The sequence below is a fragment of the Gracilinanus agilis genome, chromosome 6, assembly GCF_016433145.1.
Source record: "Gracilinanus agilis isolate LMUSP501 chromosome 6, AgileGrace, whole genome shotgun sequence".
In the NCBI taxonomy this organism is placed as follows: domain Eukaryota; kingdom Metazoa; phylum Chordata; class Mammalia; order Didelphimorphia; family Didelphidae; genus Gracilinanus; species Gracilinanus agilis.
The window spans coordinates 201,088,739-201,102,115 of record NC_058135.1 but is presented as its reverse complement, the minus strand read 5'-3'; the positions used below and the strand labels follow the sequence as shown (position 1 = coordinate 201,102,115).

Here is a 13,377-nt window from a genome sequence, read left to right as displayed (position 1 = left end):
TCATGAGATCTGACTATACCACAGGAACATAAATTAAGTACTGAAAGAAATCTTAAAGACCAACTGGTACAATTCTTTCATTTGCTGATAACTAAGATCCATTGAATGAACTGCTCAAAAGAACCCAAGTATAATGTGGCAGAGCTGGAATCTGAACTTGGATCTCTTAACTCCAAAATCAAGCATTCTCTTCCGAATCCTCCCTCCTTCCCAAGTCATAAAAAATCTGGCTAATTTAGGTGTGTGACATTTAGATGTCAAGATTTGCTTTAGAGTGGCCTAAGCTAATGCTCTATATCCACCCAATATGTCCCTGAAAACCTGAATGGAATCATCTTTATCAACCAAGGAGCAAAAGGGGAGAAAAAAGAAAGGAAGGTATAAGTTGGCATTTATTGGTCTTTTCATCTCCAAGTATGGTATGATACCAGACTTCTAAAAAACATTTGTCTTGACTAAATTAAATACCTGTTATATATTCATTGTACAAATATTCTCTGACTTGAATTAAAGCACACTAAAATAATAAATTAGTTACACTGTGTAAATAGTTTAGAAATAATGTCACAATATTCAAACTTACACTGACTGCTTCTTTCTGTAGGTTACAAAATGAACATTTTTCATCCATAGACCAGTCAGTCAGCTCTTCTGGTTCACAGTCTTAAGAGGGAAAAAATATTCATTAAACTCACTGACTTAAAATGTTCTAATAGACAACTCTGCATAGCAGTAGTTTAAATTAGTATGAAATCAGCTACTAGCAGTCTTTAAAAAAAAAAGGATAAACTCCTTGGTTAGCTGTAACCACTAGATATAGTAAAAGAGGGAAAAAATTTGAAAACACCAGAAGTATGAATAAATTAAAAAATAAAATAACACAAGTTATAGTTTAGAATGTAAGATAATGAAAGTAATGGAAGTAACACAGAAATTAATCAAACCACCATAAAAAGATTTAACTCAATTGTCTAACATAAGGTGAGCAGTACGAAATGCAAAACTCTAGGGTTGTACATGCCTGCATCAAACTATAACTTACCTTTTCCAGAAATCTTATCGATTACTAGTCGTAATTATTACCAAGAAACTTACAGCATGTATACATATACATATATATATACATATATATACATATACATATACATATACATATATATATATATATATATATACAGTGAAGAAAGGAAGTACAATGTGAAAAGAACCTTTTACAATGCAAGGTTCATTATGTTCCAAATCAAATGGTATCTTCTATGAGCATGATCAGATAATAGATTGCCATAAATATGTCTGATTTTGGAGGAATTAAGATCAACTACATAAAATGATATTATAATTACTTTTAACTATTTCCTTGAAAAAGTTTGTCTAATGCAAGCACTCAATAATTAGAGATATTTTGATCAAAAATCCACTAGTGGAAGTTGATGACAATTTATGAAATGCCAACTGTAATCCTAAGCAGCAAATTCTAGATAGTCATAAATTTTTTTTTAAAGATTTTGTATGAGGTATATATAATAACTTTGATAGGTAGCAATCTGGGATAATTTTCAAGGGTTTTTTTTGGATTTAACTATAAGTACTCAATAAAATTTAATTTGTATTCCTCCTAGATCCTCAGTGCATGTGTGTGTATTTACTCACTTCAGTACATGTTATTTTCCCACAGTAGAATATAAATATCCTTAAAGGAGAATTATAGTCTTAGACTCCTTGAAGGTGGGGACTGTTTTTGTTTTTTTGCTTCTATATCTATATCTAACTGAGCCCAACGCCTGGCATATACAGTAGTCACTATTTTAATAAACACCTGCTAGACCAAACTAAATGTTAGGAATTACATAAACAGGAAACCTATGATCTTAAAAAGAGATAAGCTATTTATGTAATGAGAGTAAAGGAGAATTAAATTTCTTCCAAGAGCATATGCTGAAATGAGACCCACAAACTATTAAAAAGACATAAAAGATGATATTTGCTGTGTTTGGAACAGATTCTTCTATGGAAGGACATGAATGGTGCATGATCTCTAACACTGGAAGAAATACCTACCATCAAATAGATTGTTAGTTTCAATGAAATATTAAACATGAATCCTAATTGAAGGCAGATTGATCGAACTTGATCAGAACTATAATCATACTAATAAGCAATAAATAAATATAAATGAACCAATTTGAAAGGTGGTTTGCTCAATTGGTATGCAATCTTTTCATCTTACAAATCTGTACTATGCAGTTGCCACAATTTACGTAATCAGTTTTTGTTTTTTTCTGTTTTGTCAAGAAAATATTAAATCAAAAGAACATGAAAAAAGTTTTATTAAATTCCCAACAGTCGTTGACTATCTCATTAAATTTCATTTTGATTTTAAATATTGAATAATTCTTTTTGTCCAAAACTTATTGAGGGTTATGTGCAATAATATTTAAGGCCCAAATCTATAAATGATGATGGGATATACCTACTATAGTTGTTTCACCACAACCTGCTATAGAACATAAGATACCTATCCATATTACTGTCAGCTAATTTGAACCAAAGTTGATTTTTGTTGACTAAGCTTGCACAACTAGATTTACGAAATCAATAAAATTTAGTATACATACTATGCTGGACTAAACAGCAGGCTATGATTGGTGGTTGACTATCTCTATCATGAAGCCTGCTTCTTCAAATTGAATATTGTTGAAAAAAAAAAAGAATATTTTTGGATTCTTTTCTAGTCATAAATTTTCTTAAAAAAAAAAATTCCTGAAACTATAAGTAAATTAGGTGAGCACAGAATAGTATACTTGTCAGATCTCTGGGAAAGGAAAGATTTCAAAACCAAGCAAGAGTTAGAAAAAATTACAAAATGTAAAATAAATAATTTTGATTACATTAAACTAAAAAGTTTTTGTATAAACAAAACCAATACTATCAAAATTAGAAGGGAAGCAACAAATTGGGAAAAAAATCTTTTATAACAAAAAACTCTGACAAAGGTCTAATTTCTCAAATATATAAAGAGCTAAATCAATTGTACAAAAAATCAAGCCATTCCCCAATTGACAAATGGGCAAAAGATATGAACAGGCAATTTTCAGATAAAGAAATGGAAACAAACATATGAAGAAGTGTTCTAAATCTCTTATAGAGAAATGCAAAACAAAACAACTCTGAGGTACCACCTCACACCTAGTAGATTAACGTGACAGCAAAGGAAAGTAGTGAATGTTGGAGGGGATGTGGCAAAATTGGGATATTAATGCATTGCTGGTGGAGTTGTGAATTGATCCAACCATTTGGGCACTGGAACTATGCCCAAAGGGCTTTAAAAGACTATCTGCCTTTTGATGCAGCCATAGCACTGCTTGGTTTATACCCCAAAGAGATAATAAGGAAAAAGACTTGTACGAAAATATTTATAACTGCGTTCTTTGTGGTGGCAAAAAATTAGAAAATATGGGGATGCCCTTTGATTGGGGAATGTCTGAACAAGTTGTGGTATCTGTTGGTGATGGAATACTACTGTGCTCAAAGGAATAATGAACTGGAGGAATTCAATGTGAACTGGAATGACCACCAGGAATTGATGCAGAGTGAAAGGAGCAGATCCAGGAGAACGTTGTATACAGAGACTGATACACTGTGGTACAATCAAACATAACGGACTTCTCTACGAGCAGCAATGCAAGAATCCAGAGCAAGGCTGAGGGACTTAATGAGAAAGAACACTAGCCACATTCAAAGGAGGAACTTTGAAACACAGAAGAAAAAGAACTGCTTGAACACATGGGCTCATGGGAATATTATTGGGGATGTAGACACTAAACAATAATTCTAGTCCAACTAACTTATGGAATCAGGTCTTAATCAATGATACATGTAAAACCCAGTGGAACTGTGCATCGGCTACGGGGGTGGGTGGGGTTTGGGGGAGAGGGAAAGAACATGAAACATGTAACTAAGGGAAAATATTTTTAAATTAAATTCCGCAAGCATTAAATAGCCACCATATATAAAGTACTGTAATCATTAGTGGGGAGAAAAAGAAAGAAAAATTGTCTCTGTCTTGAAGGACTTTACATTTGATTAGAAGAAATACAACATTAACACAGATAAGTCATTCTGAGAATTTGAGGAGAGAGAGAATATTAACAACCTAGGATTGGCAGGAGAAAGTAGAATTCAGGAAAGCTTTCTCCAAGGAAATAGTCTAGTTGAACCTTGAAGGAAATAAGCTAAGGCCCTAAAGTAACTTATTCACAACATACATGTACTATACAACTTGGAAACCAAAACCAAAAAGACTTAACAACTAGCAACTAGGATTCTAGTTATTTCCAGTTAAAAATTTGGAGGTGATAAGGTTCTGTTTATGTGTAAATGTGTAAACTGAAATCTCAATGTGGATGAACAGTTTGGTCAGGGAATTATATATATATATATATTTTGGAGGAATAAATTTATCTACCTGTGTCATGCCAGGAAAAACACAAAGGCTGTTCATTTTACCTATGGTAAATAGGATCCAATATTCAACATTTCAAATCCAAAGAGAATATCATTCCTTCTTGTATTGCCCTTGTCTTCTCCAAACCCCTGCCAGTATCTTAGGTGGTATAGTGAAAGCCAGGGTTAGCAGCTAATGTTGTGGATATGGAATTTGTAGGAGAGGAATTCAAATCCCAGCTCTCTCTCAATATCATGGGGGCAAGTCACCTAGTCTCTCTGAGTTTTAGTGTTGATACTGGTAAATGTAGGGGCAGGATTGGAGGATCTTTGTAGTTCCTAATCGTATGACCCTTCAATTAAGCTAACATTTGTCATCCATTTGTGTGACTCTTAAAGTCAAAAGTTTATTTTTTCTAACACGGTTAGTTAATTTTTTCCCCCTGATCCACCTTATAAAGTAAAGAGATAAAACTACTGGGGGAGACAGACTAACTGTGTACCTGCCAAGTATGTCTTCTCATGTTTTTTATCTTACCGTATGATGTATTTTTAAGAAAGGCAACCTCGCTAAGAGGCAACACTGCTGTAATGGATAGAGGCTTGTCCCTGGAATCAGGAAGACATGGTTCAGGTTCTATCTCTGTCCCTTCCTGACAGAATAACAGATAAATCTCCTTAACTTCACAGTCCTTAACCTATAGAAGAGCCATCAATCTTCTTTGGTGAACAGTTTTTTTTCTGCTTTTGAAATTACAGGTTCAACCCCCAAAAAAAGGTAAAAAAAATTTTGTAGTTAAATTTTTTTATTTTGGACTATCCCAATGGCCTTGCTCTCTGTTCTTCTTGTCTCAAGCATCCCCTAATTGCCATTCCTCCTTCACACAGTTTCCAAAGTGATCTGATCAGATTGCTCCCCTAATCAAATAAACTCCAATGGCTTCTTACAGCCTCTATAAGTTTTTCTGACTACCTTTAAGACCCTTCACAACTTGGTCCTAATCTAGTCTCATATACAATTTCTTTTCCTGTACTCTATAGTAAAGCCAAACCAATCTTTTCTCTGTTGCTCACATATGGCATCCTATCACCCATCTTGTGTCTTTGCACTATCCATTTCCCATGTCTAGAATGTACTCCCTCCTTACCTCCATCTCATAGAATCTCTCACTTTTTAAAATGTACAACTTAAAGCATAATTTTCTACAAAATGATATGCCTTTCCTGATACCCAATTTCGTTTTTTGGGGGTTTTTTGGTATTTATTCTTAAATATATACATATTGTTTTCCTTGACAGAATGTCAATAGTAGTCAATAAAGATTTATTAAATGTCTACTATATGCCAGTCATTTTTAGAAACTCAAGAGCTTTCTTCTTTTTTGTATCCTAAGTACCGAGCATACAGTGGTATTTAATAAATGGCTTACTGATTCACCACTGAGCAGAGGTGCTGGTTTATTAAGCATTATTTGGCTATGTAAGTGGACAAAACTGCATAACCAATTAAACTTAAAGAGTACTTTAAAAAGTTGTGGTGATATATATACTTTTATTCAATGGACTGCTGGATTCTTTCACTAAACTGAGTATCAGCTAACACATTTTCTTAGGGAAATAATGTCAGAATATTGAGCTAATGGACAACAGTAACTTTCAGTCCTACTAACAGAACTGAAACTATCAATAATTTGGTAAAAAAAAAAAAAAAGGAATAAAGTTAGTTACAAAGACATATGGCTAAATACCAAAATATATTTGTGAAATTCAGAATATCTTGTGTATGCTCCTAGGTTAGGATGATCCATGCCATCACTTGCCACCAACTAATAAGAAAACAGCATTTCAGAAACCTTAAAGTGCTATAATTATTAGTACAATTGGCTGTTTTTCAATTTAAGTGTGACACTGAAATTTGATACCACTACAAATTTTACCTACTGGAAAACAAACAAACAAACAGAAAAAACATTAAATGTGCTACCCAGTATAATAGAAATATGCTAGATTTGGGGTCAGAAAACCCAAGTCTGAATTCTCTCACAGTGTAAACTTTGACAAATTATCTAACCTCCCTAAATCTCACTTTCCTTACCCATAAAATGAGGTAGGACCAATGAATGATACTATTAGGATTCCTTGTCCCAGTTCCTAACCCAAAATCCTGCAACAGATTTAACATAAAAGTACAACACTGATAACACTTAAAATGAACCCATACTAAAATAATCTCACTATTGTTTTAATGAATTATCAATGATTAAATGAAAAATAGGTGAAACCATCTAAGGAAACTACAGACCTGGTCTGCAAACAAATACTTTTTAACAAGTCCTTGAAAGTCTTCAAGTCATCACTTCAATAAGTTTCTTATTATGAAGTAATAATAATAAATTATTTCATTGACAAAGAAAAAACTCCATGAGAAAATCATTAGTAATCTGTTTTTGTTAAAAACAAAACTATGTTATAAATGTATAGTCAGTGATTGCAAAATACGTTTCACTTATATGCCTACATTACATAAAAGCATACAACTATTCTATATGATGCATAAAATCTTATTTAATATATGAAAGAGTATTAGGTCCAGAGTCATAGGACTTGAGTTTAAAATACATATCACTCACAATACCTGTGTTACCTGGAGTAAATTGCTGAATATATTTGGAGCTCATCTGCAAAAAGAGGGAGTTGAACCAGACAGCAGGTCTCTCAAACCCCTTTCTAATTTCTATGATTCTATAACATATTCATATTAATCAATATTTCTTAATTTATTGCTTTTTACTGTGTTTTCTGAGCAACATGCTAAGAGAATACAAAAATGTATCCCTAGTAAATAGTTTCAAGAATTTCTCAAGTTTAATCTCAAAGGGAATCGGAAAAATTCAAGTGGATGGTATATTAAAGTTCTTGTACCAGTGTGTTTTTCTTTCAGAACCTACACACATGGGCTGGCGCTAGTGCTAGCTGAAGATAATGAAATATGCATTTTTATTATTGCAATAAAATGAAAAACTAGGTCTGTAAACAGAAGATTTGGGTTCAACTTCTGGCTTGGCCACTAATTAGTTGTGTGACTAAAGGCAATTGACTGTACCTGGCCCTTAGTTTTTTCCATCTTTAAAAGGGAGGATTATAACAATTGTCTATCTAGTTTCATGGGATTCTTAAGAGAATGTCATAAATTCTAAAGTATTACTTTAGTACAAGATTAAAAAGTATTAATTAATGTCTTTTTTATCTATATTCTATCAACCTGAATTGCAGGTCTTGTTCTTCCAATAAGATAGTTTTAACAGCTGAAAAAAATTTCATTTAATCTAAAGTTTATGATTTAGTTCATAGGGTAATTCATTCTCCTTTAAAATAAAAATAAAGGGGGCAGCTGGGTAGCTCAGTGGATTGAGAGCCAGACCTAGAGATGGGAGGTCCTGGGTTCAAATCTGGCCTCAGCCACTTCCCATCTGTGTGACCCTGGGCAAGTCACTTGACCCCCCCCCCATTGCCTACCCTTACCACTCTTCTGCCTTGGAGCCAATACACAGTATTGACTCCAAGACGGAAGGTAAGGGTTTAAAAAATAAAAATAAAATAAAAATAAAATAAAAACAACATACAATTGATAGCAAATGGAAAAAGAAAGCTTAAACTGCTTTTCTCCTTAATTAGGAACATAAAGATGTAAGAAGACCACCAGGCTAGAGTTTTATGGAGAAGTTAACCAGACTTAATGATTAAGGTTAACAGTAGTAAAACAAAAACAAAAAACACTTTAGAAATCCAGCATCAGGACAAATATACCAAATGGTTAAATGATATATTCTTTCCAATTCCCAAATCCCCAAATTTAGGAGAAGAGAAATTTGGTTCAGTATGGATCAAGGCAGTATTAAATGAAATGAGGAAGATATGGGTAAAACTTCACTTAAAACTTTGCCTGGATTACTGTAACTGCCTTAAAACTGGGGTCTTTTTCTTTTTAATACACTTTCCACATATCTCCCAAGGTAACATTTCTAAAGCATGGGTCTGACCATGTCGCTTTCCTGCTGAACAAACTCCAGTGGCTTCCTATTGCTTCTAGGCTCAGATACAATTCTGCTGTTAGGTATTTAAAACCCTTCACAACTTCTCCAGTCCTACCTACTTGGCAAACAACTTTCCTTTGTGATTTCAATGATCTAACCAAACTGGCCTACTTGTTGCTAGTTCCTGGCCTCCATGACCTTGCAGTGCTGCCACCATGGCTGGAACATACTTCCTCTTCACCTCTCACTCTCAAAATCAGAATCGTTAGCTATCAGTCAATCAATTAAACACTTATTAATTAAGCAGCCATGTCAATATTTTGCACACAGTCAAAAATCAGTTTCTAAGAGATTTACATTCTATCAGGGAAGACAACATGTGCATGTATGTAGCGTATATAAGGTAAATTATGAGGAGCTAGAAGCACAGTGCTAGGAAGACTTGAGTTCAAATATGGCCTCAGACACTTACTAGTCATGTGATCCTGAGCAAGTCACTTTATACTGTTTGCCTCGGTTTCCTCATCATGTAAAATGAGCTGGAGAAGGAAATGGCAAACCACTCCAGTCACAAAGAGTAGAGCATAACTGAAAAGGACTAAACAAAATTTTGGAGAGGGAAGGCCATGGGTAAGTTGGGGCAGAGAAGGAGAAGGAAATTACCATCTAAAAAAACGGTGGTACTTGAGTTGGGTTTTGAAAGAAATTAGTTTCTAAGAGGAGAGAGATGCCTCCTTTAAACTTAGGGGAAAAATTTCCTTATCTCCTCAAATAAAATATAAGCTCATTGAGGATAAGGGCTGTTCCTTTTTTGTCTTTGTAGCCTCAATGAACAGTGACCATGACATAGTAATTGCTTAATAAATGCTTGCTGATTAAAAATACTTTGTTATGTGGGGAATTTTTGGAGCTATGTGTGAGAACTGCTAAGTCAATATTTGCTTGCAGGGTTTTTTTGGAGATTATTTTTTGGGGTTTGTTTTCTAAGTCTAAATCGGGTTTAAAACTCCTCTTACTGGAAATGCAAAGGCTCTTGAGAATTACCCAGATTCAGAGAGAGGGTTCATACTACTAACAAATGGAAGACAGGCTATAAAAACAAATACAGAAAACAAGTAAAGTTACAACAGGGCAAAGATGTTTGTGAACTGAGAGAAAAACTTCTATAACAATAAAGAAAAAATCTGTATCTTAGGTTAAAAGGTTAACACTCAAAGGCACTTTTCAGAGTTACTCAATCCAGCAACAACTCTTTTGTCCCATGTATTCTAGAGAAATCCCAAACTTAAAACAGATTTTCTTTTAAGAGCTAGTTTGTAAATCTCTTCTTTTGGAATCTGGAACACATTTTCCTATGGAAACAAAGTTATTAAAAGTGGTAACTAGGTTCCTGAGCTTGCCTACAAAAGCCTATTTAATGCAAATGTAACAAATGGTGTACATTACAAATAAAGAGAATGAAATAATGTTTTAAGGAAAATAAAAGAGTTTCCCCTCAATGTGAATGCTGGTTATTGGGGGAAAGTAGTTTTAGGAGACAAGAAAATATATGATTACAGTTATCAGGTATTTATGAGTCTTTTAAATACTTTTAAAAGGTTGAGGGTCCTATGTATAATTTTACCTCTAAACTTAATGGCTTTTTTCTCTTAATTGAGATATATTCTAAGTACTTCTTGTGGTCAAAATTAAGGTCTTTCAAACTGATAAAAAGGAAGGGAATGAAAGGAGTAATGAGGCAGAAAGGGACAAAATCAGAGGACTTCAGATTTCCAAGGGCCCTCAGAAATCTCTTAGTCCATCCCCCTCATTTTACTGGTGATTCAAAATCAATCAAATGTTTCCTTTTCATGTGTAAGGTATTAAAAAGCAAAGACAGGTGCCTATATATGCAGAAAGCCCGAGATAGAATTAAGCTATACAAGAGGTGAGAGGAATATGTAACAATACAATTAAAATTTTCATTATAACTCTTTACATTTAAACAAATTAATAATTCAGATCACAAAATGTATAACTGAATTAAAGCTTTTCAGGTTTCTTTCTTTGGTCATTTTTAAGGACTTTCCTCTTATAATGTAATAATAGGAGTATATTATTTTTCTGGTACTTGTTTTTTGTTGTTATTAGTCTACATTATTTTGTAATGGATTTGCCTTATTTTCTTGCATTCCTCATACTTTTATATTTTAATTGCCTTACACTATTTTATCAGATGATTTACCATAGAGAGGTTGTATGGCAAAACAGATATATAAAGCTGGCTCTGGGATCAAGAAGATTAGGTTCAAGTTCTACCACTGACACCTACTGGTACTGTGACCCTGGGTAAGTTATTTAATTTCCTGTCCTAGGCAATTCTCTCATATTAATAAATTAAAGAAATGTTCCCCATTACCAATTACGATTAGCTTTGCTTCACCAGAAATCCTGATGATCAATGAAGTCAAAAGTTCAAACCAAAAAAAAGTTTTACATTAAATTTATTCAATCATTGCTCCTTGTTGGGAATTTAGATTGCTTCTAGGTTTTTTTTTGTTTGTTTGTTTTTGGGGGGGGGGTGGTGGTGGAGAGGAACATATTATAAATAATTCTACTATTAAAAACTTTAAAGAGAGAATTTTGGCTTTTTAAAATGTCGCTTTCAGATTATATTCCAAACAAGGGAATTATTGGATTAAATGACATGATTTAACTTTTACTGCTTAGTATGGTTTTTATTGTGAATAAGATATTGTTGGAAAACTGGTTTTGATAAAGATGAGAAAGGAACAGTCTCTATAGCTAAAGAATAGAGGATAAGAAAAAAAGACTAGGAAATACATTTTCCTGTACTGAAATTGGCTTTGGGGCTAATGGTTCAGGAATTTTGGGGATTGGTCCAAGAGGCATGAGGAGGCTCACTAATATATCTCCTGTCATTTTTACTACTATCTTTGTGACTGAGCAAGTGCCTTAATTTTGACTTGAGTACTGGAACTCAATTTCTTCATATTCAAATGAGGGAGGTAGGGCCTCCGGAAATCCTTCCAAATTTAGGTATGTGAGCCTATGAATGCTCATATTAGGAGTAAAGTTTTTGTTAAAAAATACCCCCAAAAAACTATGCCCTAAGGGCGTTAAAAGATTGCCTGCCCTTTGAACCAGCCATACCACTTCTGGGTCTATACTCCAAAAAGATAATAAGGAAAAAGACTTGTACAAAAATATTTATAGCTGCGCTCTTTGTGGTGGCAAAAAATTGGAAAATGAGGGGATGTCCTTCGATTGGGGAATGGCTAAACAAATTGTGGTATCTGTTGGTGATGGAATATACTATTGTGCTACAATGAATAAAGAACAGGAGGGATTCAATGTGAACTGGAATGACCTCCAGGAATTGATATAGAGTGAAAGGAGCCAAACCAGGAGAACCTTATACACAGCGATGGATACACTTTGGCACAATCAAATATAATGGACGTCTATACTAGTAGCAATGCAATGATCCAGGACAATTCTGAGGGACTTATGAGAAAGAATGCTACCCACATTCAGAGAAAGAACTGTGGGAGTAAAAACACAGAAGAAAAACAACTGTTTGATCACATGGTTCAATGGGGATGTGATTGGGGATGTAGACTTTAATCGATCACCCTAGTGCAAATATTAATAATATGGAAATAGGTCTTGATCAATGATACATGTAAAAGCCAGGGGAACTACTTGTTGGCTATGGGAAGCGGGTGGGAGCAGGGGAGGAAAGGAACATGATTCATGTAACCATGGAAAAATATCCTAAATTAATTAAATAAACTTAAAAAGAAAAAAAACTTTAAAAAATGCCCTAATAGTAGATGATGTGGGGTTTGGTTTTATAAGATTATTCTCTTACAAAAATGAGTAATATGGAAATATGTTTTGAGTGATAATACATGTATGGCCTGAGTGTAACTGCTTGTCAAATCCATGAGGGGACAGGGAAGAGGGCAGGGAGAAAACATGAATCACGTGACTTTTGAAAACTTATGAGTAAATTTGTTCCTGGAATAAAATAAAGATAAAAAACTTTTAAATACCCAAACAAAAACCTTCACTGAAAGGCAAAGTCTACCTATTTAAAGGGTTCAGCCAACCAAACTTTGTTTTCTATTGCTTGGAGATCCTAAGTGACTATCTGAACAATCAGCTCTAACAGCAGAGAATAGTCAAACTCTAATTGCAGTAGACATTAATAGGGAAACATTTTATTTTCTACTCCTTCAAATTAATATTTTTTAAAATTCTTAAAAGATAAGATCTTATTATTAACAGAAAGTCAAGCTTTTATAAATGTCTTTTTACTAAATAATTTACTAAATAATAAGACTAAGGATGAATTTAGTTTAAAAAATAAAGAATAGTGATTATACCACTACTCTTAAGCTATAATTAACACCGCCATATCAATTCTTTTTTATAAAGAATAAGAACTTAATTCTTTTAACATTCCAGGGAGATAGGGCAGGTAAGGAAAACAAAGTTTAAAAAATATTTAAAAGCTAATTTTCTTTTCCTTTTTTAAAAATCCTTACCTTCTAGTTTAGTATCGATTCTAAGGCAGAAAAGTATTGTAAGGACTAAGCAACTGGAGTGAAGTGACTTGCCCAGGGTGACACAGCTAGAAAGTGTTTAAAGCCAGATTAGTGTTCTTTCTATAAAAGTTAATGCTACTAAGATTAGTGAAGACTTTATTCTGATAAAGAGCATCTTTTAAAAAACAGACTTGAACAACAGTTATTATGAGATGATGAATTTAGAGAACTTCCAAAAATTTAATTATCAGCAGAATAAGCTGCCAAGCATAGAAGAGTTTTTACACACACACACACACACACACACACACACACACACACACACACACACACACACACACACACAC

General features: G+C 33.6%; 1 protein-coding gene across 6 annotated transcripts in view; it reads right to left on the bottom strand.

Annotated features, from left to right (window-relative positions):
- Positions 1-13,377, bottom strand: part of LCORL (ligand dependent nuclear receptor corepressor like) — a 152,011-nt gene that overhangs the window by 92,434 nt on the left and 46,200 nt on the right. For all 6 annotated transcript variants that reach the window (XM_044680116.1, XM_044680115.1, XM_044680113.1 and 3 more), the window contains exon 3: positions 584-663. In XM_044680116.1, coding sequence (XP_044536051.1) covers positions 584-663 — 80 coding nt within the window. The remainder of the gene's footprint in view (positions 1-583; positions 664-13,377) is intronic.